The sequence below is a fragment of the Artibeus jamaicensis genome, unplaced genomic scaffold, assembly GCF_021234435.1.
Source record: "Artibeus jamaicensis isolate MK-2021 breed Jamaican fruit bat unplaced genomic scaffold, CSHL_Jam_final scaffold_286, whole genome shotgun sequence".
NCBI classification, from domain to species: Eukaryota; Metazoa; Chordata; class Mammalia; order Chiroptera; family Phyllostomidae; genus Artibeus; species Artibeus jamaicensis.
The window spans coordinates 4,002,716-4,027,866 of record NW_026522034.1 but is presented as its reverse complement, the minus strand read 5'-3'; the positions used below and the strand labels follow the sequence as shown (position 1 = coordinate 4,027,866).

At 56.7% G+C, this 25,151-nt stretch overlaps 1 protein-coding gene across 1 annotated transcript; it reads left to right on the top strand.

Annotated features, from left to right (window-relative positions):
• LOXL1 (lysyl oxidase like 1) lies at window positions 1–24,500 on the top strand. The gene is made up of 7 exons (XM_037134558.2): window positions 1–1,465; window positions 16,204–16,312; window positions 18,996–19,133; window positions 19,622–19,778; window positions 20,372–20,467; window positions 22,058–22,173; window positions 24,159–24,500. Exons 1-7 carry the CDS (start codon window positions 328–330, stop codon window positions 24,163–24,165), a joined length of 1,761 nt encoding a protein of 586 aa, XP_036990453.2. The 5' UTR covers window positions 1–327; the 3' UTR covers window positions 24,166–24,500.
• The last annotated feature ends 651 nt before the right edge of the window (window positions 24,501–25,151 follow it).

The window sequence follows — 25,151 nt, the reverse complement described above, 5'->3', positions numbered from 1 at the left end:
GCTTATTCATTCAGAGTGGGAAAGCGCCAGCCCCGAGGCCAGCCAGTGCAGGGCTGCCCATCTAAGGCCCCCAGGCGGTCCTGCCCAGCGACCTGCAGAGAGTCTCGTGCAGCCCTGGGCACCACCCCAGCCCTGCCCTGACCCCTTGGCCTCGAAATGTTGTCATCGGAGGAGCCGTCCCGCTCGGACCAAGGCCAGGATGGACAAAGCTAGAGCTGAGGCAGGCAAGGAGCCATCCTGTCCTCGAGGCCGTGGGAAGAGAAGCACGCACAGGGGGCCACTCCTGAGAGCCTCTCGGTCCACCAGGCCTCTGCAGAGGGGGCCACCATGGCTCTGGCCCGAGCCGGCTGGCAGGTGTGGGCTCTGGTGTGGGGCATCTGCCTCTGCGTCCCGGTGCAGGGGCAACAGGCCCAGCCAGGGCAGGGCCCGGACCCGGGGCGCTGGCGGCAGCTGATCCAGTGGGAGAACAACGGGCAGCTCTACAGCCTGCTCAACTCGGGCTCCGAGTACGTGCCCGCCGGGACTCAGAGGGCCGAGGGCAGCTCCCGGGTGCTGTTGGCAGGCGCCCCCCAGACCCCGCAGCGGCGAAGCCAAGGAGGCCCCCGGCGGCGGCAGGCCCCGTCCCTGCCCCTGCCCGGGCGCGTGGGCTCGGACACTGTGCGCGGCCAAGCGCGGCACCCGTTCGGCTTCGGCCAGGTGCCCGACAACTGGCGAGAGGTGGCCGTCGGGGACAGCACAGGCATGGCCCGGGCTCGCACCTCGGTGTCCCACCAAGGGGGCTCCTCCTCGGTCTCGGCCTCGGCCTTCGCCTCCACCTACCGCCAGCAGCCCTCCTTCCCGCAGCAGTTCCCCTACCCGCAGGCGCCCTTCGTCAGCCAGTACGAGAACTACGACCCGGCGGCGCGGACCTACGACCAGGGCTACGTGTACTACCGCGCCGCGGGAGGCGGCGTGGGCGCCGGGGCTGCGGCCGTGGCCTCCGCGGGGGTCCTCTATCCGTTCCAGCCGCGGGCGCGCTACGAGGAGTACGGCGGCGGCGGCGAGGAGCAGCCGGAGTACTCGCCGCAGGGCTTCTACCCCGCCCCGGAGAGGCCCTACGCGCCGCCGCCGCCGCCCGCCGACGGCCTGGACCGCCGCTACTCGCACAGCCTGTACCACGAGGGCGCCGCGGGCTCCGAGCAGGCCCGCCCCGACCCCGGCCCGGGATCCGAGGCGGCGCAGGCCACGGGGGGCGCTTACGGGGGCGACCCCCGCCTCGGCTGGTACCCGCCCTACGCCAACGTCCCTCCCGAGGCCTACGTCCCGCCGAGGGCGGTGGAGCCGCAGCCCCCGTTCCGCGTGCTGGAGCCGCCCTACCTGCCGGTGCGCAGCTCGGACGCGCCCCCGCCCGTGGCGGAGCGCAGCGGTGCGCAGCAGGGCCGCCTCAGCGTGGGAAGCGTGTACCGGCCCACCCAGAACGGCCGCGGTGAGTACGGTCCCCACGCCCAGTGCTTTGTCCTCCAGGTCCCTGGTGAACCTCTCCGCGCGCCTAGACCCTCCTCCGTGCTTTACCAAAGGCCCTCCCTGAGTTAAGTAAGGGCCCCAAGCCCCACTACCGAATCGCCAGCCCCGGTGCATCCCACTCCCAGCTCCCGCTTCCATACATCATCGGTGCCAGCGTTTGGCCAGGCAGGCCTGGGCTCTGACCCAGGCTTGAGGGGCAGGAGGTGGGGGGGACCGGCCAGGCTTTGGGAGGAGGCACCTCCCAGACCTGGCTTGGGTCATCTGAGGACGAAGGGAAGAGGCCCTTCTCCCTGACTCTTCCTCCTTCCCATCAGGGCATGTCCTCCCTCCTTGGAGACGCGCCTGTGCCAGCCTCACAGGGTGAAGCAGGGAACAAGAGGGTCAGAAAGGCCTTGAGGGATGCCTTCCTGGAGGTGTGGCAAGTTCCCAGTCACTGGGAGCTTGGCCCAGTGACTGGAGGTTAGAGGAGAAGCTCTTGCCCCAGGCAGGAATCCAAACTAGATGACAAAAATTCCCTCGGGGACACTAGGGAAGCACAAAATGTCGGGGGCTGCCAGTAACTCAGTAATTGAGATAAATGGTAATTTCATGTATTTTTAGATCTAAATAATGCAAAAAAATTCCGTGATGAATAAAATACCCCAATTTTTAATTTATTTTTAGAGAGAGGGGAGGGAAGGAGAAAGAGTGGGAGAGAAACATTAATGTGTGGTTGCCTCTCATGTGTCCCTTACTGGGGACCTGGTCTGCAACCCAGGCATGTGCCCTGACTGGGAATCGAACCTGCGATGCTTTGCTTTACAGGCCTGTGCTCAATCCACTGAACTACACCAGCCAGGCAAAATATCCCAATTTTAAATAGAATCAGAAATGGTGCCAAGCCAAGCCGTGTTGGAGCCTAAGGCAAACTGACAAATCAGCAATCCTGATGCTGTCTTTATTAGAAATCTTGACATGTTTTTCATCACAGGTGTTTTTTAGTATTGATTTTGAATTTAAAAAATATTTCGTCGAATATTACTCATCTTGGTTACTGAGTCTTTTGGTGCCCCGTTAAATTTTGCACACTAGGCCAGTGCCTCACTCACTTCGCTCAGCTGGCTCATCCCAGTCCCGGCCCTGGGAGAGCGTCTCAGGAGGCCTCCGTGGTTGGACCTCTCTCTGGATTTTTGGGGTGGCAGGGTGAAGACATGACCCGGCAAGGCCCGAGCCATCTGCACACAAGGACACAGTGCAGGGGCAGCCTGTCTTCTTCACATGGACCACTCCACCTGTGCTGTTAGCAGGTGGGCTTCTGTGCCGAGGACCCACTAGTGGTCTGGCCAGGGCTGGCCGGCTACTGGTCCCATCCTCTGCTGTCTTAGAATTCTCCTTCCTGCTTCTGTGTATGCAAGTTCCAAATCTGCTTTGGTCAAGGATTTCCATTCAGTCCTCAACGCCTATGTGGTCCACCCCTACCCCACCTCTGTCAGGCTGTCATCAGTGCCTGTCTACACACCAAGGTGGATTAACTGCTCCTCGCCGAGGTTGGTGTGCCAGAATCCCAGGTGAGGGCTGAGGTCTTTGGGCCCAGGGACTCAGGTACTGCACCCCCAGCCTTCTCTGCTTCTGTGAGCACAGGGACTGCTGCCTTGTCTGCAGCCATATTAACCTTGGGCAAGAGGCTGCTGCCGAGGCAGGGGAGTGGGGTGGGTAGCAGTGCTCTGTCTCCCAGGGTCTGCCAGGGGGCTCCCAGACCCCTCCAGGGGCTACTGGAACCCAAGGCTAGGGGAGAGGAGTGTCCCCACTGCTACTACCCACTCCCTCACATCCAAGGCATGGCAGTCGAGTTGGGTGCTGACTCCCAGCTTAAAAACCTTCAGGAGCTAAGACTAGACTGAGATGTGATCACGTCTGTGATGTGATGAAGGGTGCATCCTCCTGGTCCTCACTGGGACTTGCAGCACCTAAGCATCAGCTACTCCTAATGCTCCTTGGAGAAGAAGATGTTTTGCCCATAAGGTGCTAAGCTTTTATGGTGGTTTTTCTTAGAATGCAAGACCACAGAGTGGGGCTCAGCCAAAAGCGTCCTACCTCTGGGCAGAGGAAAAAACCAAGACCTCAAATTCCATAGTACTACTGGCAGAGCCAGGCCTGGGACTGGATGTCTGTACTCCAAGCCAGTGGGTTTTCTAGGACCCCTTTTTGGACTATCAGTTCTTAAGGTTCCAAAGGGGACCTGCCAAGGCAAGGCCATGTCTAGAATAGAGGTGCCTGCTGCTTAGCAGGGTCTCTAGCCTTTGCCCCTGAGCCACACAATTCATCTGATTAAAGACATTTCTCCACTGAAGGTGGTATGCCAGGGCCGGGCAGAGTGTGCTGGCACACACCAAATTTGGCCGTGCCCTGGGAAGTACAGCAAAGAGGGCACCTCAGAGCTGTGATTGGGCCAGCACGGGGGGATGGGCTAGGGGAGGTCAGAGGACAAGTGTCCCCAGTCAGGGGCTAGGGACTCAGGGAGGACTTCCTTGAAGAGGAGGTGCCTAAGCATTGCTGCAGGGATGGCCATCAGCACCCTTCCCTGGTCAGGGAGGGGACAGTGTGTGGGTTGGGACTTTGGGGAGATCAGGCTAGTTGGGCCTCAGAGAGGGGGCACTACCTTCTCTCCTATCACTGGTCCTTTTCCCTACCCTGCTAGGCCTGGACCATGGAAAAATCCCGGTTCAAGGAAGGCCAAGTCTTGTCCTTTAGCTCAGACCCCCAGGCTTGGTGTGGGAGTCCAGGGCAGATTCTCTGAAGCTGACCTCATTCTGCCTGGCCACACACCCAGGGGTCTGAGGCTGGGCGTTGGCAGCCTGAGTGTGTGGGCGTGGACGTATCCCCACAACACTAAACACATGTGCGCACCACCCTCGTCCCTCCGTGCCTGTGTGGTTTCCAAGCGCCTGTGAGGAACCCAGTTTCTTCCTGCGGCGCCTCAACCTTCTCCCTCCCACCCTGGGCGGAGGGTGCCCGAGGGCCTCCAACTCTGAAACATGTAATTGGAGAAAAGAGTAGGAAACAGAGGCTCAGAGAGGGTAACGTACTTTTCCTGGCTCTCTGCACGTTCTTTCAGAGGCCTAGAGGGTAGCCACTTGCTCCCCAGGCCTGGCTGCGTCTCCTTCACTGTGTCTCTCCCTCTGCCACAGCCAGGCCCCTCTGTCCCAGCCTCCTTGCCCCCACTCCTGCCTCCCCGCAGCCACGGCTTCTCTGAACTGGTGGTCTTAGTGCTGGCCCCAGAGGACTACAGCTCTTCTCCCAGGGCTCCCCCCCGCCCCAGTCCTGGACTGATTCACAGGCTCTGGCAACGCTGTGAAAGTAACACGGAGCAGGCCGCCCTGGCCGTCCTCCCAGGACGTCTCTCTCGGCTTCACCAGCCTGGCCTGGCGTGGGTCCTCTAGCTCTGTCCTCACACAGCCAGTCAGAGGCTAGGAGGGAGCTGTGGCTCCCTGACCCCTGCCTCTCCCTCACCAGTCCATCCCATAGGTGGATCAGATAAACCCTTGAGGTGTTGACCGTGTTACTCCCCTGTGCGAGAAGACTCTGTGGCTCCCCAAGCCGCCCTCAGGACAAAATCTAATGCCTTGGCCTATGCTCCAGAACCTTCTGGTACCTCTTTCTTCTCCCCCATCCCCCTCCTCCTCCTCCTCCTCCTCTTAGGCCTCTGCATCTCCCATGGGTACTGTGCTGCAGCTAGGCCTAGAGGTTTCCTCTCCCTGCACACATAAGTGTTCCTGGGGGCTCACCTCTCAATCCCGTGCCCTGCACCCAAGAGGCCAAACAGGGTCTCTTAGCCCTGAGAGCAGCCTTGGCTCCCTGTCCCTCCAAATCACCTACCCACTTCCTCAGGACTTAAAGCGGATGGAGGGAAGGACAGAAGCAGCCTCCCCCAGCAAGCATCCAGAGGTGGAGTCCCAAGGTAGAAATGATGCTGACAACTTGGCCATTTGCTGAAGAACAGCTACTGAGCCTAGTGGTTTAAATGTGTGATTTTATTCACCCTCGCAGCCTCCCAGAGAGGTGGAGGTTATGGTCCTCTGCTACAGAAGAGAAAACTGGGACTCGGGGAGGTCTCACAGCTAGGTGCGGCTGAGCCAGAGTTCATGCTGAGCTCAGATGACCCAGGAGGACGAATACCCCACCTGCAAACCATGCAGGCAGTGGGAGAACTGGGGACTCCTCCACCCACCTCTCCTCCCTGGGCCTCAGTCCCCACGCTGCAGCAGGAGAGACGTTTGCAGTAGCATCCATTGGCACTGGGCACATCACCCCCCTTAACTCCTGCAGCAGTAATGAGCCAGGCACTGTCACTCGTCCCATGTCACAGGTCAGGTGGCGGGTTCACTTGCTGATTTGTCACATGGCCTCTTAGAAGTGAAACCAGGATTAGAGTCTGTATGACTTCCCCATCCTGAGTTCTTAATATCATACATTATTTTTTTTAATTTTTATGTATTCTTGCTTACCCTGCACACTTTATTGATTCGCTCACTTAACTGGTCATTCAGCAGATATGTGACTGTCAGCTGTGTGGCAGGCACTGGTTGTAGCGGGGTGAGATGAGACAGGAGCGGGCAAGGCGCTGGAAGTGCAGATCCTCTCAGCCGTGCGGCGTTAGAGCCTTGCCGTTGTCCGGCCTCCAGACCGCTATTTAACGTGCACTCATCTAGTGCTTCCTCGGTGTCAGACCCTGTTCTGGGAGCTTTACAATTACAGTCACTTAATCCTCATAAGAACCCAAGGTATTATTATTATCCACAATCTGCAGGTGAGGGAACTGGGGCCCAAGATCCTGGGACAACTGGTAGAGCCAGAATCACAGCTCAGGACCCTTCCCTCCTTCCTGGAGTTGTCTGGGTGCTCCCAGACAGCAGTGGGGTCTTTGGGCCGAGGTAGCTGTCGTGAACCGTCCCACGAGCTGTGGAGACAGGGACCTGGGCCCTCTTCCTCATTCTCTATTTGGCCATCAGATGCCACCAGTGCGGGAACAGAAAAGCGGTGCCCTGACAGCTTCATCACAGGCAGGCTTCCTGGCTCCTTCGTCCCATCTAGTTGCAGGGTCACGTGGTCTCTCCCCTCATCCCACACTGGACCACCCCTGCCAGAAAAGACAGCTCCTATTTTAAATAATAATAATAGTAATAGCTGATATTTATTGAACACTGATCACGCACCAGACATTATGCCAAGTATTTTCTTTTTATTTTCTCATTTAATTCTCCCAGCAATCTTGTGAGGCAGATAGTTTTATCGCCCCCATTTTACAGACCAGAAAACTGAGGCTAGAGAAGTTAAGTAACTCATCCAGGCTGATTCTCTATCCCACCGAACTGCCCCTCAGGGAAGGGTATGTCTCCACGGTCATTGTTTCTCTCAGGTGTAGATCCTCTGGAAAACCAACATTTGGATTTTTGCCTTGAACCTGCAGGCACCACAGAGCTTTTTGGCAGTGGTGGTGGAGCAGGGTTCAGAGTCATTTGGGCCTACTGGCATCGCGCTACTGCCGCACTTGACCTGTGAGTTCTGGCCTTTTGTCCCTCCCTCCCTCTCTCTTAACCCAAGGGGCCCCTATCTCAGCGTCCTCTCAGCTCTGAAAGGGCACCGCTCCCCAACGGTCCCAGCTCAAGTCCACCCACTCTTATCCACACCTAGAGCACATGGGAAGCTCTTCAGGGCAGTGTCCGGAGTGGCAGAAGGAGAGGGAAGGGCCGGAGACTCATGGTCTGCCCAGGCAGCCCACACCTGCCGGCCCCCTGCAGGCATTCCCGAGGGGGGGGGTGGAAGGAGAGCCTGGGGCTTATCCCCGCTCCTGCCCTGACCTGGGGGGAGGCAGGCAGCTGGACCCAGAGGGCCTTTTTTTCTGGATTCAGGATTACAGGGCCAGGGTTCCTCTACCTCTTACTGATGGGCACTCAAATCAGGCATTTCAATTTCACCGGGAAATGGGTGCTACTGGTGTCAGAACAGCAGAGCAGGAAGGGACTCAGGTGGGGAAGGCACGGCCCAAGTGCACTGTGCCGTCAAAGCCTCAGGAGACCACCCACCCTTCCTCCTGCTGGTGAGACAGCTGGCACCACCTCCTGTTTCAAAAGGAAGGATTTGGGAGTCAGTCCCAGCCTCTGCTTGGTGATGAAATCCATGCTCACACAGGCAGATGCCACCAGACCCTTTTTGGGGTGCAGATATTTGTTCACATGCTTGTACACCCGGGTGTACAGGTACCAGATCCTGGGCTGAGTGCAGGGAATTCCAGGGTGCCTCACATCCATCCCTGTCCTCACCAACGTCTCAGCCCCAGCAGCAAGAAACCAGGTACACAGGATACAGTGGCCCAAGCCCACCTCCATCTGGCCTGTCTCTAGTTCCCAGACCTTCCATGCACTGAGTCCCGGGCCCGAAGCTGGAAGCAGGCAAAGCAGAGCCCCATCGACCCCCAGTGGCTCTTGTCTGGCTGATCATTTTATGAGGACATTCAGCTATTCAATAATAATATTATTGAGTGCCTTACTTATGTTCTCAGCAGTGGTCTAGAGATGGGTATCTGTTAGAGAAAGGAAAGAGACACAATTTTTGCTCTCATGGACCTTGTAGTTTATGCATAAATATAACAAAGAGGTAATAATAGAAAGTGACGAGTACCGTGGGGAAAATACAGATAAGTAAGGGAGGTCCGGAGCATGGGGGGACAGGTTGCAAACGTGGTCAGGGTGGGTGTCCCGAAGGCAACATTTGAGCAGAGACACGGAGGGGGATGAGCAAGCTGTGCAGCTGTCTTTGGGGAAGCATTCCAGACGGAGGAAACAGCCAGTGGAAACCCCTGTGGCAGGATTCCCTGGGCTTTTCATGTGTGGGTAAGAGCAGACCATAATGGGAGAGGGGACATAATAGGAGAGAGGTCAGAGAGGTAACAGGCTCAGACCATGGAGGGCCTCGTAGGCCACTGTTAGAACTTTGGCTTTCATCCTCCATGCATTGAGGAGCTACTGTAGGGTTTGACAATGAAACAGGCCCTGACGGCCATGCTGGGGGTGGACGGCGAGGGGGTAGACAGGAGATGGGGAGGAGGCTGGTACAGAGGTCCAGGCAGAGGTGACGGCAACTGGGCAGGGTGGGAGCCACCTGGGGTAGGAGGTCAGATTCAGGATGTATCTTGGAGGTAGAGTTGAAGGGATTTCCTCATGGACTATAGATGCAGGTGTAAGAGAAAGAGAGGTGTCAGGCATAACACAGAGGTTTATGGCCTGTGCAGCCGGAAGGATGAAGTTGTTATGAGCTGAGATGGGAAGGCTGTGGGCTGAATGGATTTTGTAAGAAAGGTAAAAGGCTCAAGTCACTGTGGCCCTGGCTGCTGTGGCTCAGTGGATTGAGTACCAGCCTGCGAACCAAAGAGTCCCTGGTTTGATTCCCAGTCAGAGCATGTGCCTGGGTTGCTGGGCTGTGGGCCAGGTCCCAAGTAGGGGGTGTGCAAGAGGCAACGACACGCAAATGTTCTCTCTGTCTCTTTCTCCTTCCCTTCCCCTCTCTAAAAATAAACAAATAAAATCTTAAAATTTCAGGTCACTCTGACGGATCCCAGGGGCAGGGAGGGAACTCAGGGGCCTGAGGCATTCTGGAGGTGGGGTGGGGAGCCCCGGGCAGGGCCTGCACAGGTGGGAGGGCAGCGAGGTACACAGGGAGGAGGCAGAAGGCTCACCAGAAGGGTGCGTAGTTGACCTCCCCAAAGCTGAGCCTTCTCCCAGCTCACTCCCTATCTGCCGTAGGTCCTCAGCAGTTTGCTCAATTGAACAAACACTCACAGATCCCATTCTCTTAGTTGGGCCCTGCCACGCAGAGGAGTGAGGCTGTCACTGCTGCTGGGCTGTGTCTCCCACTCTGGTGGAGGCAGCAGACATGAGCTGGAAGAGGGGCACAGGGTGATGGCAGAGGGGTGGTCAAAACTGACAAGGAAGGCTTTGGCCAACAGACTCTGTACCCCAGTGAGAGCAGAGCTGTGCCTGTGGTGTCTGTGTGTGTGTGTGTGTATAGTAGGGAATTCCAAGACAAGGGCACCGCAGGGTCAGAAGTCAGAAGCCAGGGCAGAAAAGGTCAGGTGTGCTAGGGAGCTGTGTATTGATCCTTCAGGTTAAGAGATCTGGAAAGTCAGGTTATAGCCAGAGGCCACAGAGGCCCTCGCTGCTGCCTGGGAAGCCTGGGCCCGGTTCTGTAGGCAGTGGGGAGCCGCTGGAGGTTCTGGGTCTGACTTCATGGCCATCACATCTTTGCTTGGGCTGTGGTTCCCCATTCGTGGTGGGGCACCATGGACCTCGCAACCACCTTGCCTGGTATGGCACTGTCAGGCCGGTGCTGACAATTTAATGTTCTTTTTTTAAAAAGATTTTATTTGGGGTGGGTGGGTGGTGCAAAAATATATATTTTTTAAAGATTTTATTTATTTACTTCCAGAGACAGGGGAAGGGAGAGAGAGAGAGAAGGAGAGCAACATCAATGTGCAAGAAGTATATGGATCTGTTGCCTCTCACTCCCCCCCAACTGGGGACCTGGCCTGCAACCCAGGCATGTGCCCTGACTGGGAATCAAACCAGTGACCACTTGGTTTGCAGGCCACCACTCAATCCACTGAGCCACACCAGCCAGGGCTAATGTTCTGATTATTAGATGATCATTTCCTAGGGCACAGAGCTGCCAGCTCCCGCCCTGGAAGCCCTCTCATCTCATCTTTATTCAAGGCTGTTCTCTGCGAGCGGTCTGCTCTCCTGCCTGGGGCTCCTCTGGAGTCTGGCTGCACACGTGTTTCACAGCCCACTGCCCACTTCCTGCTGGAGTTGTTTATCCTCCAGCCAGAGCTCAGGAGATTAGGGCTCTTTTGCCTTCTACTCTCCTTCATCTGCTGCTTGTGAGAGGAGGGCCGGGGAGGAAAGATTTCCAAGGAGACGAGGTTGATGGAACCCACAGAAAAGGAGAAGCCAGCAGGGAAACAGGTGAGGTGTGGGCAAGCAGCAGGAATGTAACCACAGGCCCTCTGCACTGGGCAGCCTCCAGGAACCACTGAGCAGGAGGGAACAGGTCTCCTCCGAAGCAGGAAGAATTTAGGTCAGACGTGGGAGAATTTCCTGGCTGCTGAAGGCTCGTCTGTAGAGGTTGTGAGAGGTCTTGGGCTCTTGGCCAAGGCTGGAGAACAGCTCCTGAAAAGTATTTTAATCTCCAAGTGTTTATGGAGCCATCAAATTACGCTCAAAGACCAGTTAGTCCAATCTCCCCATTGTCCACATGAAAAGGGAAGGGACCTGGACAATGGAGGAGCAAGGCAGGCTGGTCCAGAGAATAAATGAAGGGGCTCTGGATCCTCCACAGAGGAGATTCCAGGGGTAGGACCAGAATGCAAAAGCTGGTCTTGTCCTTGGCTCTGTGTTTTCACTGCCGTGAAAAACACAGAGGGTCTGCTGGGGCCCTCTGTGGCTGAAGAGCTCCCTATACTAGCAAGCAGCTGCTTGTGGAATGGCCTTGGGACCCAATTCAGCTATACCCAGCCCCTGCCTGGCCAAGTAGCCTGGCTGTGGCCACCCCAGGGGCCTTTGCTGCCCTTTGACTCAATGTTCTCCACCTGGCACAGGCTCTAAGCAGCCTGAATCCTTAAGTGCCAACCTATGGTCAGCATGGAGGGGTGCCCACGGGGGGATGGCTCAGGGCTCCGGGCCATGAGGGGAATACAGGACAATTAGATCTGGAGAAATTGAGGCCATCGGGCCTGGAGAGGGGCCAGCCCTGGCCAGGGTCATACAGAAGGTCTGTGACAAAGGGTAAAAAGCCAGGCTCTTGCCTGCCTCCTGGGAGCAGAAGACCAATGCTGATGGTTACCAGGGCCTCTCTGGGTGGCCTGAGCAAGACTGTCCTTTGGGTGGTTAGCTGCATCCCTGGGGGGTCTGTCCCAGGAGACCATTTAGATTAGCCATGGGGTGGGGGTGGGGGGGTTGCACACTGTGGAGTCCTATTTAACAATGACAACAATGAACTAGGTAGATCTTAAAAGTTTACACTGACTGAAAACTCCAGAATCAGAATGAAATAAGACAATATTATTTCTATACTTTAAGAATACATAAGCACTGCAGATTTTCTGCACAGAGATACAAATGTTCAAATGAAAGCAGAGAAGTCTGCGTTCCTGCTGCCTGTCACTACTGGAACCAGTAACTGGAGACGAGGACTGACTCTGTGGGCGCTTCATTCGGATGCCACTGATCCGAGAAGGCGGGTAATGTGCCCTCAAAAACCGCTTTAACATCACATCTCAAGCCGACCTTTTTACTAGGAGAAGAAAGGACAGGTGAGGGGTTTGAAAAAAAGATTAACTGGATAAGAGTTGCAGCCCCATCCACAGAGATTCTCCTAGTACTTCTTTATCTGTTGATCAACAATTCTTTATGTGCCTTATGTCCCCCTCTCTGGAACACAGTGGCTCAGGTACCATCTCCATGACTTCTTGGGGCACAAGGTTGAATTGCTTGTTGACCTCCTGGAATGACAGCCTTCCACCTGCATTAATCACTTAAGCCTATCAACTATAACTAAAGCTAAAACCTTTAACTCTTGAGTTCCCCTATCACAGGATATAGCTAAGGGTCAGGGGTGAAAATGAAGGTTAAAAAATTTTGTCACAAGAGAGGGGCCTTGCATAGACCAATGATAATGGTTAGTGTGCTCTGAAGTGAAAATTATGATTAATTCCATTCTGCTTTTATAAAAATGGGAGTCTCCAGGAAAAGTTCTCATTGGAACCCACTTAATAGAATCTCCAGTGCCATGTGCAAGGGCTGGGTGACTCCCTATTTTCTAAATAAGAGATCTCAGTCCCTCTTCAAAGTTACGTCCCCATGACTAATGGTGATCTCCACCTTCTGACTAAGCATTGCCCTCTCCAGGGTCTTTCTTTAAAATGCACACTTAAAAAAATTTTTTTTAGAAAGGGAGGAAAGGAGGGTGAAAGAGAGGGAGAGAAACATCAATTGGTGGCCTCTGATTCCCACCCCAACTGGGGACCAAACCCACAACCCAGGCATGTCCCCTGACGGGGAATTGAACCAGTGACCTTTAGCTTTGCAGCATGACACCCAACCCACTGAGCCACACCAGTCAGGGCTAAAATGCACATTTCTTGGCATCAGGTGGGGGTTGAATACACGATCTGGTTGGAACTGCAATTCACCCAGCACTGGCCAGCCGTCTGGAGGGCCTGGTTGTATCCCAGAAGCCAGAGACAACAGACCGGTACCCTACCTGCACATCCACAAGGCCCTGCTCAAGCTTTCCCGCACCCCCCTTCCAATATCCCACAATTCGCCCCCTCGCCCAGGCCCCTGTGAAGGGGCTGAGAGCCCGAGCCTGCAGGTCCCGGCCGCAGCTGCAGCACCTCCAGAAGAGCAGGCCAGATAAAGAGGCTTTGTTCCCTCCTGAAAAAACATACCAGCAGAGGGTGGAGGGCCTGCTGCTCCCAGAGACCTCAGCAGGGGGCCCTGGCTGGGGCAGGGTATGGGGGAGGCAGGGATCCTTAGCCTAAAGGCTGCTCTTTTTTCTGGAGCTTCCCCCAGGGCAATGAAAGGGTGAGAGGATGGAGCATGTGGGGGTGTCAGTTAGGGGAGTCGAAGAACCCAGTGATGGCCAGAGGTATGGAACAAAAAGAAGACAGGATAAAGGTGGTGATGGTGATTCCATGTAAGTTCTAGAAAAGGCAGAACTAACAGTGAAAAAGCAGGTCAGTGATGACTGGGGTTGGGAGGGGCCAGAGGGAACTTCCTGGACGATGGTCGCAGTGCGAACTGCTGGTGGGTACAGCTGCGTGGGGTACACATTTGTCAAGACTTACCAGCTGCACACCTAAAATCTGTGCATTCAACTGTGTGTAGGTTAAATTTTGAAGTGTTCATTTTTAGAAAATGGAATGACAAGAGTTGTTCTTCTGGGAGGGGTTCAGGATCTGGGGTCCAGGAGGAGTCCTGGAGCCGCCCCAGCTCGCTGTGCAATTGTGGGTAGATTCATTGCCTTCTCTGAGCCTCACCTCCCTCTGGCACCTCCGCCTGGTGAGGAGCATGCTTGTGAAAGCGGGAACAGTAAGCACAGTCAGCCCCCATAACTGGACCCAGAGCGCGCAGACCCCAAGCGCTGACAGAGGGACTTGAGCATCTGCAGATGTTGGTGTCCTTGGGGGTGTGGTCCTGGAACATGACCTCCTTAGATACTGAGGGACGACTCTATTAAGCTGCAAACCATTAAAGAAGAAGCTTACTGACAGAGGTAACCCCTGCAACATCAGGGTGGGGGTGGAGCTTCTATGCTAATGGAATGCTTCCTGGAGCAGGGGCACCCACCTGAACCTGAGAGCACTCAACAGTAAGAGGGAGAGGATCCTGTCCCGGCCAGGGCCCAGACTGTGACTGGCAGTCAGAGGGGCCCACCCACCCACCCACGGGTGGTGCACTGAAGATCCGCTCAGCCCCGGGGCCCTGGAGGTTATTTTTAAAAGCCAACCACACTCAGTTACAATAACAAAGGGTTGATTATGTCAAAGGAACTCCTTTTAAGGTGGTTTGTTTATTTGTTTGTTTGTTCGAAATACCTTGCTTCAGTCTATAATGGGGGTGCAGGGGGAGGGGAGGGGCAAACAGCAGTGGCCCTGAGGTTCCGAGCTGTTGACAGGTGTCAGACCTCAGTGTGTGGCTAGGGTCAGGGCTCAGGGGAGGACCGGGATCAGGACTGCCTCAGAGGTCAGGAGTGGCACGAACCCTCCCTGGCCCCGAATAGCCCTGGCCTCTTATTCAGCTGGCTCTTCTAACTTCCCTGCACAGCTAACCCCTGGAATGGCCTGCAGAGGAGGGGTCGGGCCAGGAAAGCGTGTGGAGCCATCTGTGCAGTGTTTATTGGAACCGGGCTTCTGGTGCCAAAGTCTGGGTCTCCTGAGGCCTCAAGTCCAGCGGACCCACCCCCACACGTTGTTTAAAGATCTTGGGGAAGGGCACGATTCCTGTCTTTCTCACCTGCCCCCGCCCAGCTTTTAGGAACCAGTAAGTGGGTACCGGTGGGGCACCAAGGTGGCCCCTGCTCAGAGGACCTGAGGACCACTTGGGAAGTGAGTGCAGGCATTCCTGGGGGCTTGAGTAATGGGACGTAGGCTGGCCAAGACGGCCCCTCAGCCAGGAGCCACCTCATCCTCACCCACCCTGTGCTCCACATTTTCTCTTCATTCCAAGTAGGTGAGGTCACGCTGGCTGCCTGGACCCAGTCCCCACTTGAGGCCAGGCCCCAGGGTGAGCAGAGGATGGCACGCAGGCAGATACATGCCATCTGTGAAAGCCCTAGAAGCCAGAATCCTCCTGTACCTCATTTTCAGGACCAAAAAGCTGAAAAGAGGGTTTTGGCAGCAAGAAGAAGGAGCTGGAAGCCTGTCCACATGACTCAAGTCCCCTACTTTGCCTGTTCCCCAAGAGCAGAGGGCTTGAATGGAGCTAGGAGGAACTCACAGCCTCATTTCATCCCTGAAAGCCTGGAAGTCCCTGAAGCCTGAGAGGGGAGGGGCATGGAGGCCTGGGCTCACTCCCTGAGCAGGCTCACTCAGCGGCTGGGCAGGAGCCCAGGGCTCTGGGGCCCCTTTGCCCACCTGCCCCTCCACCCTGTGCCCCACCGCTCCCACACTCCCAGCAGCAAGAATGTTGCTTCTTTACTTCATACAGACGGGGTCTGGACACCTGAGTTTGGGTTTTGCTAATTCCTAATACAATTCAATAGGAATAATTTGTTCTTGGGGAGGAGTGAGGAGGAAGGAAGGCAGGATGGACAGGCCCCGGCTCTAGCATATCCTGGGAACAAAGTAATCACTGGGGCTGGAGCAGATTCCACACTTCCCCTGGGCCCTGCAGGGGAGGGAGCCAGGCTCCCTCAGGTTAGAGGCCAGAGGCTGCAGGTGGAGAGCATCGGCCTGTCTGGGGGCAGATGGCAGGAGGGAGGGGACCGCGCTGGGGGCCCAGGCTGAGAATCCTGCCCAGTCAGCAGCCTGCCCTGGGGAGGTTTTCCTTCTAGCCCACTCCTTCCTGCCCACCCTCGCTCCTGCCAGCCAACATTCACCTGGATCTTCCCACAAGCCTGCTGGGACCCACTTGGGGCCAGAAGCCCAGGGATGTCTCGGTGGTTTATAAGGAATGCTGGGTGTGAGGAGCACAGGGTGTCTGGAGGCTGGCGCGGGGGCCTGGGGGACAAGGACATGGAAGAAAGGGTCTCGGTCAGATTACTTGGTCCATTCAGTCTTGCCTCCAGGCCCTTGTTCATGCTGTTCCCCTACCAAGAATACCCTTCCCTCTTCTCCGGATCTCCACATTCCGCCCCGTCTCCGGCTCTTACTCATATCCTAACTCTGCCAAGAGGTCTCAGCACTTCCACAGCACAGACCTCCAGAGATGAGCTCCTGCTCCCTGACCTCCCTGACCTCACACCTGAACCTAGGGAGGAGGGTAGACAACGCATCCATAGCTCAGGCTGGGAGGCCTCCTGGAGGAGGTGACAGCCTGTGCAGAGGAAGAAAGATGGCAAAGGGTGTTTAGAGCTGGCTGTTCTCTGGGCATTAACCACGGCCAGCCTGACTCTCCTCCATGGCGTGCTCTTCCCCCTGCCTCCCTTTCTCCTACTGCCCACTCCCAGGTCTCCCTGACTTGGTCCCAGACCCCAACTATGTGCAAGCGTCCACCTATGTCCAGAGAGCCCACCTGTATTCCCTGCGCTGTGCAGCAGAGGAGAAGTGCCTGGCGAGGTAAGGAGCTGGGGGACGACGCCTGGAGCATTGGGGGAGTCCTAGGAGTCATCCAGAGCCCACCTGCCTGCCAGCCACATGGCCCTGGCCGAGCGTCTGAGCCTCTCAGAACCTCATCCACCATCTCTGTGCCTTGCCCACCCCAAGGGAGTCAGGACGGGTACGGAACAAGCTGTTGCCAGCGTTTCTAAAAACTCCACTCCATAAGGAAGTTTACTTTTACCGGGGCTTTTCATCTTCACATCAGCCCTGAAGGTGTGTGTTGCCCGGTCAGGAACCTGAGGGGCAATGACAGGAACTAAAACGTTTCTGCTGTCAGCCGCCTTGGAGAAGGTTCCTCATCAGGGGCGCGGCTCCCAAGCTCCTGTGAGGAAGACTCAAGACAGAGATCCAGAGTGCAGGGCCATCTCCACAGGGCACAGGTGTGGCTGTGGCTGAGCCAGGCTGTCTGGGTCACAGCACAGGGGGCACAGGCGGCAAAGAGGCCTCTGTGATGTGTGGCACAGAGAGGGGAAAGAGACCAGTTTACGTGACCCCAAAGGTGAGCGCAGCCAAGTCTCCATCATTTCTGGGTGACCCTGCCTCCCGCAGAGCTGCCTTCTGACTTTATTGACAGCGAATGTTCTGTTCCAATGTGCATGCTTTGGGGACATCTCCCTGTGATAAAGAACTAGCTAAGGATTACATTGACCTACTTCTCTTATGCTGGAAGCACCCTGTTTTCTTAATTACTTGCTTTTTTGACATTTGGACTCTTTATTTACTTTTATTTTTTAGTATCTGGGGAGCCCTTTGGAGTCTAAATATTTTCTCACTTGTGGAACTCCGAGTCCACTAACCCCCAGAGCAGCTGACCACCCTGTGATCTCCTTGCACCACCATAGGGAGCTTTCACCAGGGTGCAGCTCAACTTACCGTCTCCTTCATCAAGGAAATCCGGCTTCAAAAAAAGGATCAGTTAAAGTAACACTGTGATTACTAATGCAGTTGATTTAGATGCTGGGCGAGTTCCATATCTCTTTACAGACTGGCAGCAAACAGTGTGTGAACAGACAGCAGTCCTGGCCCACAGGCCGAGTGCCACTCGGCCAGCCTGCCCACTCGGGTCTGGTCTCCTCTCCTGGGAGGAGGACGCTGTGAAAACGCTCCTGCTGTGATCCCCCCAACAGTGAGGAACTCACAGCCTCCGTGGCAACCCAGGAAGGCTGAGTTTTGAGGAGTTTGAGTCAAAACCCTGCTATCACTCCATCTTCCTGAAGCATCCCACAGTATTAGCCCGGAGCTCCTGGGTGGGCTGCGAGGAGGCACCTGGGCCCTGTCCTGGGGTGCTGTCCTTGTCTAGCTGGAGAGACGTGCCCCAAGGACAGAGCAGGAAACAGGGAGTGGGAGGAGAACCAGCAGGAGCAGTTTGCAGGCTGGAGCTGTTTGAGGTCGGACAGGAAGGGGTCGGCAAGGGCAGAGGCATCAGAGGAGGCCGGAGGTGGAGGACAGCCCTAGAAAACCTTGCAAAACCCTCAGAACTGGAGCTCAGAGCCTTCAGAGATGATCGGAAGTGTGGGCTGCAGGCCGGTGCCAGAGTGCAGACGGCCAGCGAGACCCAGACAAGGGGAGGGACTTGCTCCAAGTCTTACCACCAGTTTGTGGCCAGACTGGGCCTAGACCCTAGACCTTGACTGATGGTTTCCCACGGTGTGCTGAGCCGAACAGAAGGGCAACATTGAACTCAACAGGGGGAAGGAGGGTGTTTGTTCCAACCCAGACACAGATGGATTCCAAGCCTCCCCCAGCCAACGGCCTTATGTCCTGGCAAAGAGGAATCTGTACTGCCTGTTGTCCAGACATCCTCTCAGAGAGAGCTAATTCCCACAAATGGCCACCTTCTGCCTTTGGCCTTAGAACCCAGACCTTAATAAGTGCCAGGGAAGTCGCCCTGAGGCCAGCCAGGACAGGCCGTTTCAGCTGAGACTTGGGGATCAGGAAGTGAACTGTGAGCAGGCAGCCCACACCAGACCTGTTCCTTCTGAACAGAAAAGGGCAGGCCTCTGGCCTCGAAGCCGCACGACCAGGGGAGGTGGCCTAGTGACCTGGACCGAGCTGGGAGTGTGCGGGATCACTGCTAGAGCTCACAAGCTGTCAAGATTTCTCTGAGCGGGGCAGTCAGAGTAGACTTCCTGAGGGAGGGGACCTGAGTTGGCCCAGGAGGCTGAGTGAGTTCTAGGTCAAGCAAACAGCACGGGCAAAAGTTGAGGTTAGCAAAAGAATCAGTGTTTGAAGCTGGGGCCTAGGGAGTGTGGGGGAGCCGGAGACAACCAGGACCAGGGATGTGAAGCGGTTTTGATGCCAAAGAACCTGAGCTTGTTCCTTAGGCCCACAGCCCGGACATGGCACACTTCAGCACCTGTCCGGACTCTGTCTGAGGGGGGACGACTTACCAGAATCTCCTGCATAGGCCCATTTTTTAAAGGACCTCTAAAGATTTTGATGTGACCCCACCCCCAGAGGCTGTCCCCAGCTGAGAGTCACCTGCAGGCACCAGAGACCCTCAGGGTCAGTGTCAGGCCTTATGGAGAGAGGGGGAGAGATCTGAGCCTTCGGCTCAGGGGTCCTCGGGGACAAGTCGGCCCACCCCGGGTTTCCGTGTCGGAGTACCCGCCCCACTCCTGTCTTCCCACCGCCCCTGCAGCACAGCCTACGCCCCCGAGGCCACCGACTACGACGTGCGGGTGCTGCTGCGCTTCCCCCAGCGTGTGAAGAACCAGGGCACAGCGGACTTCCTCCCCAACCGGCCACGGCACACCTGGGAGTGGCACAGCTGCCACCAGTGAGTGGGGCCCGTGGCCTCTCCCACCCTTACTCAGGGCTGGGGGACTTGCGCCCCAGTTCCCCTCCCCCACTAGTGCTCCTGGGGGAGCAGGTGCTGGTGGGAGGGCCCCAAGGTGTTTTCTGCCAAAGATTGGTCACTGAGGCCAGAGTTTCTCAAAGCAGCTTTAGTAAAAGCTGGGCTGCAAGAGGGGGCTTGGAAGGATCAGTCTTGGTAAAGAATGGAAACATGTAGAATACAGGGCACTGCCCATGGAGGCCCGTACAGACAGCTGCTGAAGAGGAAGTGAGGAGTCCTGAGGGGGGGGGCCTTCTAGGACAGCCTGGCTGGTGGGCACAGGAAAGTTGCTGCCCTGTGGGAAACAGGGGACCCAGGAGCCCAGACTGTTCAGGAGGCTGTGTCACCTGGGCCCCTCTCAGAAGGGGGACGGGATGGGAAGCCCGGGATGGCGAGGCCTCCGTCTCTCTCCCCCTGCCCTCTGTCTCCAGACACTACCACAGCATGGATGAGTTCAGCCACTACGACCTGTTGGATGCGGCCACAGGCAAGAAGGTAGCCGAGGGCCACAAGGCCAGCTTCTGCCTGGAGGACAGCACCTGCGACTTCGGCAACCTCAAGCGCTACGCATGCACCTCTCACACACAGGTTGGGCTAGAGAGGGGGCAGGAGCAGGGGGTGCAGGGTGCAGCCCGACCTGGGAGCTGCAGGAGTAGACAGCACCAGGTCCTGGGTTAAGGGCTGGTGCCATGGCCCCTGGCCACTCAGCTCAACCAGAATGGGGGTCTTCTTGCCAGTGCTCAGGCCACCACAGGGCCCCGTGGGCACCCCCCCTCCACCAGGCCCCTTCCTGCCTCATTCCCAGGGTGCCTGTTCATGTCAGAAAAGGAACAGTCTGGCAGAGCCGGGACGGCATGCGGTTCTACTCGCCTATCTGCCCAGGTCCATCTTTCTGTCTGTCCTTCTGTGCAGAAATCGGAGTGGCCATCTGCCCTCCATCCATTTCTCCCAGGCAGGCCCCTCCTTTTCTGATCCCTCTAATCTGGTGATTATATCTGTCTGTCATCTCCTGGTCCATCCACCTCATGGGCTTAGGAAGGGGCAGATCCGCTCTGAACAGCTGCCCCAGACCAGGGTTGGGGCGAAGCAAAGAGGAAGGAGGGGCCCTGGCTGCTGGGTTGGCATGAGTGGCTCTGAGGAGCATGTGGCACCCCACCCTCTACTCTTGTCCCCCTTCTCAGGGCCTGAGCCCAGGCTGCTATGACACTTACAACGCGGACATCGACTGCCAGTGGATTGACATAACTGATGTACAGCCCGGCAACTACATTCTCAAGGTGGGCCTCCCCAACTGGGGCACCCCCTCTAGCCCGTTGCTCACCTCAGTGTGCCCACCTCGGAGATGTGCTTTGGCTTCTGGGCCTGTTCCCCTCTTCCCAGCAGCTAAGCAGAAGGAGCCCCCTGGGGCATCTTGCAGAGGTCTGCACTTCCTACCTGAAGGTCTCAGCCTCGAGCAATAAGCCTCTTTCCACACAGACACCAAGGAACCTCAGGCCAGGTGTGGTGGTGGTGGAGGAAGTGATGGATCTGTCTTCCCTAAGTGACAGGACTCGGAGAGCGATGGGGTCTGTGGGCAGGGACGACCATCTGGGCGAGGACACCACCCTCTGAGAGACACCTTCCGTCCCTCACAGTGACCCCTACAAAGCTAGGGACCCCATGCGACCGAGTGTCCCTTCCAGCCTGAGCCCCACCTCCCATGCACGCCCCCTCTGACACCCCTTCCGTTGGCGGGGAGGGGCGAGCACAGAAGCACGTTAAGGACACACGGCACAATGTGGTGTATGCCTGAACAGCCTGCACGGGGCCCAGCCGTCGTGACCTCCCCCAGGGAGGCCAGATCGCAGCTCTTCCACACAGGTGCAGAGCGAGGGCCGCGATCATTGTGCCAGGCCCCCCGGACACACTGCTCCACAACAAAGTCCAGAGGAGGAGTTGTGAAGATGGGTTGGGGGGCGGCTCGGGCCTGCATGAAGTCATCAGCAGGGGCTGCCGGGTTTCAGAACATAGCAGCCCATCCCAAGCGCCTCTCAGCAGGCTGTGCAGGCCTCTCTCCGCCTTACGCAGGGGCCAGGGTTGTTAAGGGCATTCTGTCCTCCCCTCCTTCATCCACTTGCTGAACATGTGCAAAGGCCCCTCTGAGTGCTCGGCACTGAGAATTCAAGCCACATAAGCAGCGTGCGGTCCCTGCCCTTAAGGAGTGTACAAGGATTTAAAAGTAACATGCTTCCATCTGATCTTAAATGTTCTGTTTTAGGGTAGCCTACGCCAGTTAACGCCCCCCGCCCCACCAAGAATCCAACACGTGAAAGGCTTCCTTGTGTCTGGATGGCTCTTCTTCAGACAAAAAGTGTAGGTTGTGCTTGAGCCACCACCATCTCCCTGCGTGTCAGGCAGAGGTGCCGCCTGGCATGAGACAGGCTGTCCGCGCAGTTCCTACAGATGGGCATGTGCAGTGAAAGGGTGTAAGCCTCAGAGTCAGGAGACCAGGTGTGGGATCTCTGCTGGGCCGCCTGGCTGTGTTCCCTGGGGCACTGACTCAGCCTCTCCTGCCCCAGATGCCCTGTGCTGCAGGAGCCACCCTGGCCTGGGCTCTGGCTCTGGGGACGCTTCCCCTCGTCCCCTAAGGGTGATCTAATGTATTCTTTGACTACAGCTGTCTCCTCCCTCTGTCTGTGCATCTCCCCATGTCCCCATCGGTGTGTCTGTCTCCATGTCTCTTGGTCTCATCTGGTCTTTCTCCACCTCTCTGTCTTCCTCTCTCTCTTCTTCTGCCTCTGCCTGTCTGCCTCTCCACCACCTTTCCTGGTGACCAGGTGAAGTGCAGCTTCCCGACCAGACCTCTCTTCCCCCTCTTCCCCATGCAGGTGCATGTGAATCCTAAGTACATTGTTTTGGAGTCTGACTTCACCAACAACGTGGTGAGATGCAACATCCACTATACAGGTCGCTATGTTTCTACAACAAACTGCAAAATTGTCCAGTAAGTTCTTACCTACCCCCTCCCTGCCCAGCCCCCTTCTAGCCCCCTTCCTGCCTGGGAAGCCGGCTCACCACACGGAACACGAGACACCTGCACTTTGGGTCACCTTGACTTCCAAACACGGCTGCAGTCGGCCCAGCCCGCAGGCTGAGCACAGGAGCCTGGCCCGTGGGTGCCGGTGGTGGGGCTCAGGCCGCGGTGCCCGTCTGGGCTGTGGCTTCCTTGGGTTTCTCCAGTGGGAACCAGCAGGCGGCAGCATTGGTAGGAGGAGGCTCACAGGATCTGCAGTCCTGGTTCTGTGACTCCCAGGCTCTGTGACACTGAACTGTTCACCTTTCTCACCTGGGATATAGAAAACAGGTGTTTTGTATATCCCACATAGGCTTGCGAGGAAGGTTTAAAGGCATCATGTCTGCATGTTTGAGAACCCTTCCCAGCAGCACTCAGGGAATGGTGTCTGTGGTCATCGTGTCCTTACCCAGTAGATTGGATTAAACAGCTACAGGCTAGAAGTAATTCTAGTTGGAATGAGCCATCATCAGTCCATGGGCCCCACTGCTGAGCTGGCAAACTCTGGGACCAGGGCTTTGGCACATGGCTCCTGGGCCCGTCCTCAGCTGCTGCTGCTGCCCCAGGCCGGCTGCCCTCAGCCTCTCTCCTGATTCTCCACATCAGTACCTTGCAGAGGGACTTGCTGCTTACAGGTTCACAAAGAAACCCCACCCCACTCTATGTGACTTTAAAATGTTCCATCAGGTCAAAGCAACTCTTCCATTGGAAAGAGAGAGAGAGTGCATTCCTAGAGCTTTAGTCCATCAGCTGAGGGCGGGGGGTGAATGGCAGAGATTCCAAGGCCCAGAGAGGACTCTTTACCCAAAAATGTGTGCAACTGATGCTTGCTGGGTGTGGGAGGTGGAACCTGTAACCAGCGTGTGAGCAGGGACGGAGCACAATGAGAGAAAGCACTTTCACCCTCGGCTGCCACCACTGGGTGGGCCGTTCACAACTGTCCATACACACACACACAGTCACACCATGCATATGAAAAATGAGAATAGCAACCTCTAGTTCTGTGCAGAGATTAAGTTCCTCGTAAGCAGTGTTAGATCGGAATTATCCAGCTCACAGAGTGTGTTTGAAACAGACTCAGTTCTGCCCTGTCCTGGGCAACAGGGCTCTTCTGCAGGCCTGGATTTCCAGCACTTTCTCACTCCTCAGGACTTGCCTCAGCCATGCAGATTCAGGGGTCACCTAAATGGTTGAGGTTTTCTGGGAAGCAGTTCTGAGAGGAGAAGCAGGAAGGGGGGAGGGGGGAAGGAAAAAAGAGGCATACGAGGAAAAAGGGTATGCAGCAGGCGGGAGCCTGCTTCCCCTTCTTGCCCTGCCTGCTGTTGGGAAGAGCGGATTAAGACAGCCTCCCCCTCCCGGGGCACCACGGCACTGTCCCGAAACAGGGCAGGCAGCCAGGCAGCCCTGACCCCGGGTGCGCACCTGGGGCTTCGGGCCCTACGGGCAGGGCCCAGCTCGGGTCTCGCGAGAGCGTCTCCGTGACCCTGACCGCAGTCAGGCGGCTGGCCCAGCGCACAGGAAGCTGGAAGGAGCTTGCCCAGAAAGGCCACAGGATTGATGCCTGTGGGTTTCAATCTTGTTTCTGAAGAGGAAACAGTGGCCTTTTTTAAAAAAAGTACTGGGTTAGAAAGTATTTCCAGACAGTAGGAGCTCTGCCTAGAAACAGTCGGGCCGGGGCAGAGGGAGGGGGTGGGGCTCAGGGCGTGCCCCGGGAGGGAGTCCACGAACGTCCTTTTCTTGGATGTGGGCTGAGGGTCCCCTGTCCCCAGGCGCAGATTACTGAGAGGAATGAAGATGGGCATCCACGTGGGGCCCGGGCTGTGGAGGGAAGCCTGCCACTGGGGAGGTGGTGTGAGCCTTGCTGAGAGTGGAGAAAGGGGCCTTACTCAGAAGCCTGCATCTCTTTCTCTCCTTAGATCCTGATCTCCGAGAAGGTGGGACAGATGGCCAATCTCCTCGCTTCCCAAAGCAGGTCCTGCTTCCCGGGCAGCCTCCCCCCAGGAAAAACCTGGTGCAAAGGGTGCAAGCCCCCCACCTACAGGCAGGGGCAGCTGAACACAGGGGCATCCCTTCCTGCCGGCCTCAGGGAGTGAACTTGGACCAAAACCACAGGGATTCCGGACTCCAGGCCCAATTTCCTTCTTAAGTTTTCTCTACAATGTTACTTTGTCAGTTGTTGGTTTTTATTTTTTATATTTTGACCATACCACAGAGCAAAATTGCCCAGACCTGGGCTGAATAAAACAAGGGTTTTCTACTCTGTGGTTCCGCCTGTGGCCTGCCTGCTAGGCTGGCCAGGTTTAGGTTGGGCTCAGGGGACCACCTGGGGCTTCTTCCTTCTCCTAGCAGAACTCAGAACACCCACTACCCCATTGGGACTACAGCTTGAACAACAGGGCATGAAGCCCGCTGCGGCAGCCCCGAGGGGCTCACTCCAAAGCCAAGCCCTCTGTGTGGGAAGAGGACCCCCCTGGTGTAGGGGCTTCTGCTCAGTCTCCCACTCCTTCACCTCCCGCCCCTGGAGCCTCAGTCTCCCACCCTCCTCATTTTCATACACAGCCATTCACTCTGCCAGCCACTTATTCACATAGCGAGCGCCTCCTGAATGCTGGGCTGTGCTAAGGCTGCGCACACACAGGAGAATCAGATACAGTTCCTGTCCTCACAGCTCACAGGGGATGGAGATGGGTGCACACCACACCCAGTGAGACAACCCCTGGGGGGAACTGTGGAGTCTTCATGCGGCAGGCAGTGTCTCCCCAGGAAGGGAAGGCACAGGGGTGTCCTTGGCAGAGGCCGATGGGGGTGGGAGTCAGGGGTGGAGGGAGGCCCTCGGCTGCCAAAGCCCTCACTCTCCTGCCCTGGAGGTGGTGTCCCGAGGTTCTGGACACTGGGTAATGGCCAGAAGA

Coding starts and splice junctions, on each gene's coding strand:
- LOXL1 (XM_037134558.2), top strand. CDS start 328: ATGGCTCTGGCCCGAGCCGGCTGGCAGGTGTGGGCTCTGGTGTGGGGC. Junction 16,313..18,995: donor GAGGAGAAGTGCCTGGCGAG/GTAAGGAGCTGG, acceptor CCGCCCCTGCAG/CACAGCCTACGCCCCCGAGG. Junction 20,468..22,057: donor CCGGCAACTACATTCTCAAG/GTGGGCCTCCCC, acceptor TTCCCCATGCAG/GTGCATGTGAATCCTAAGTA.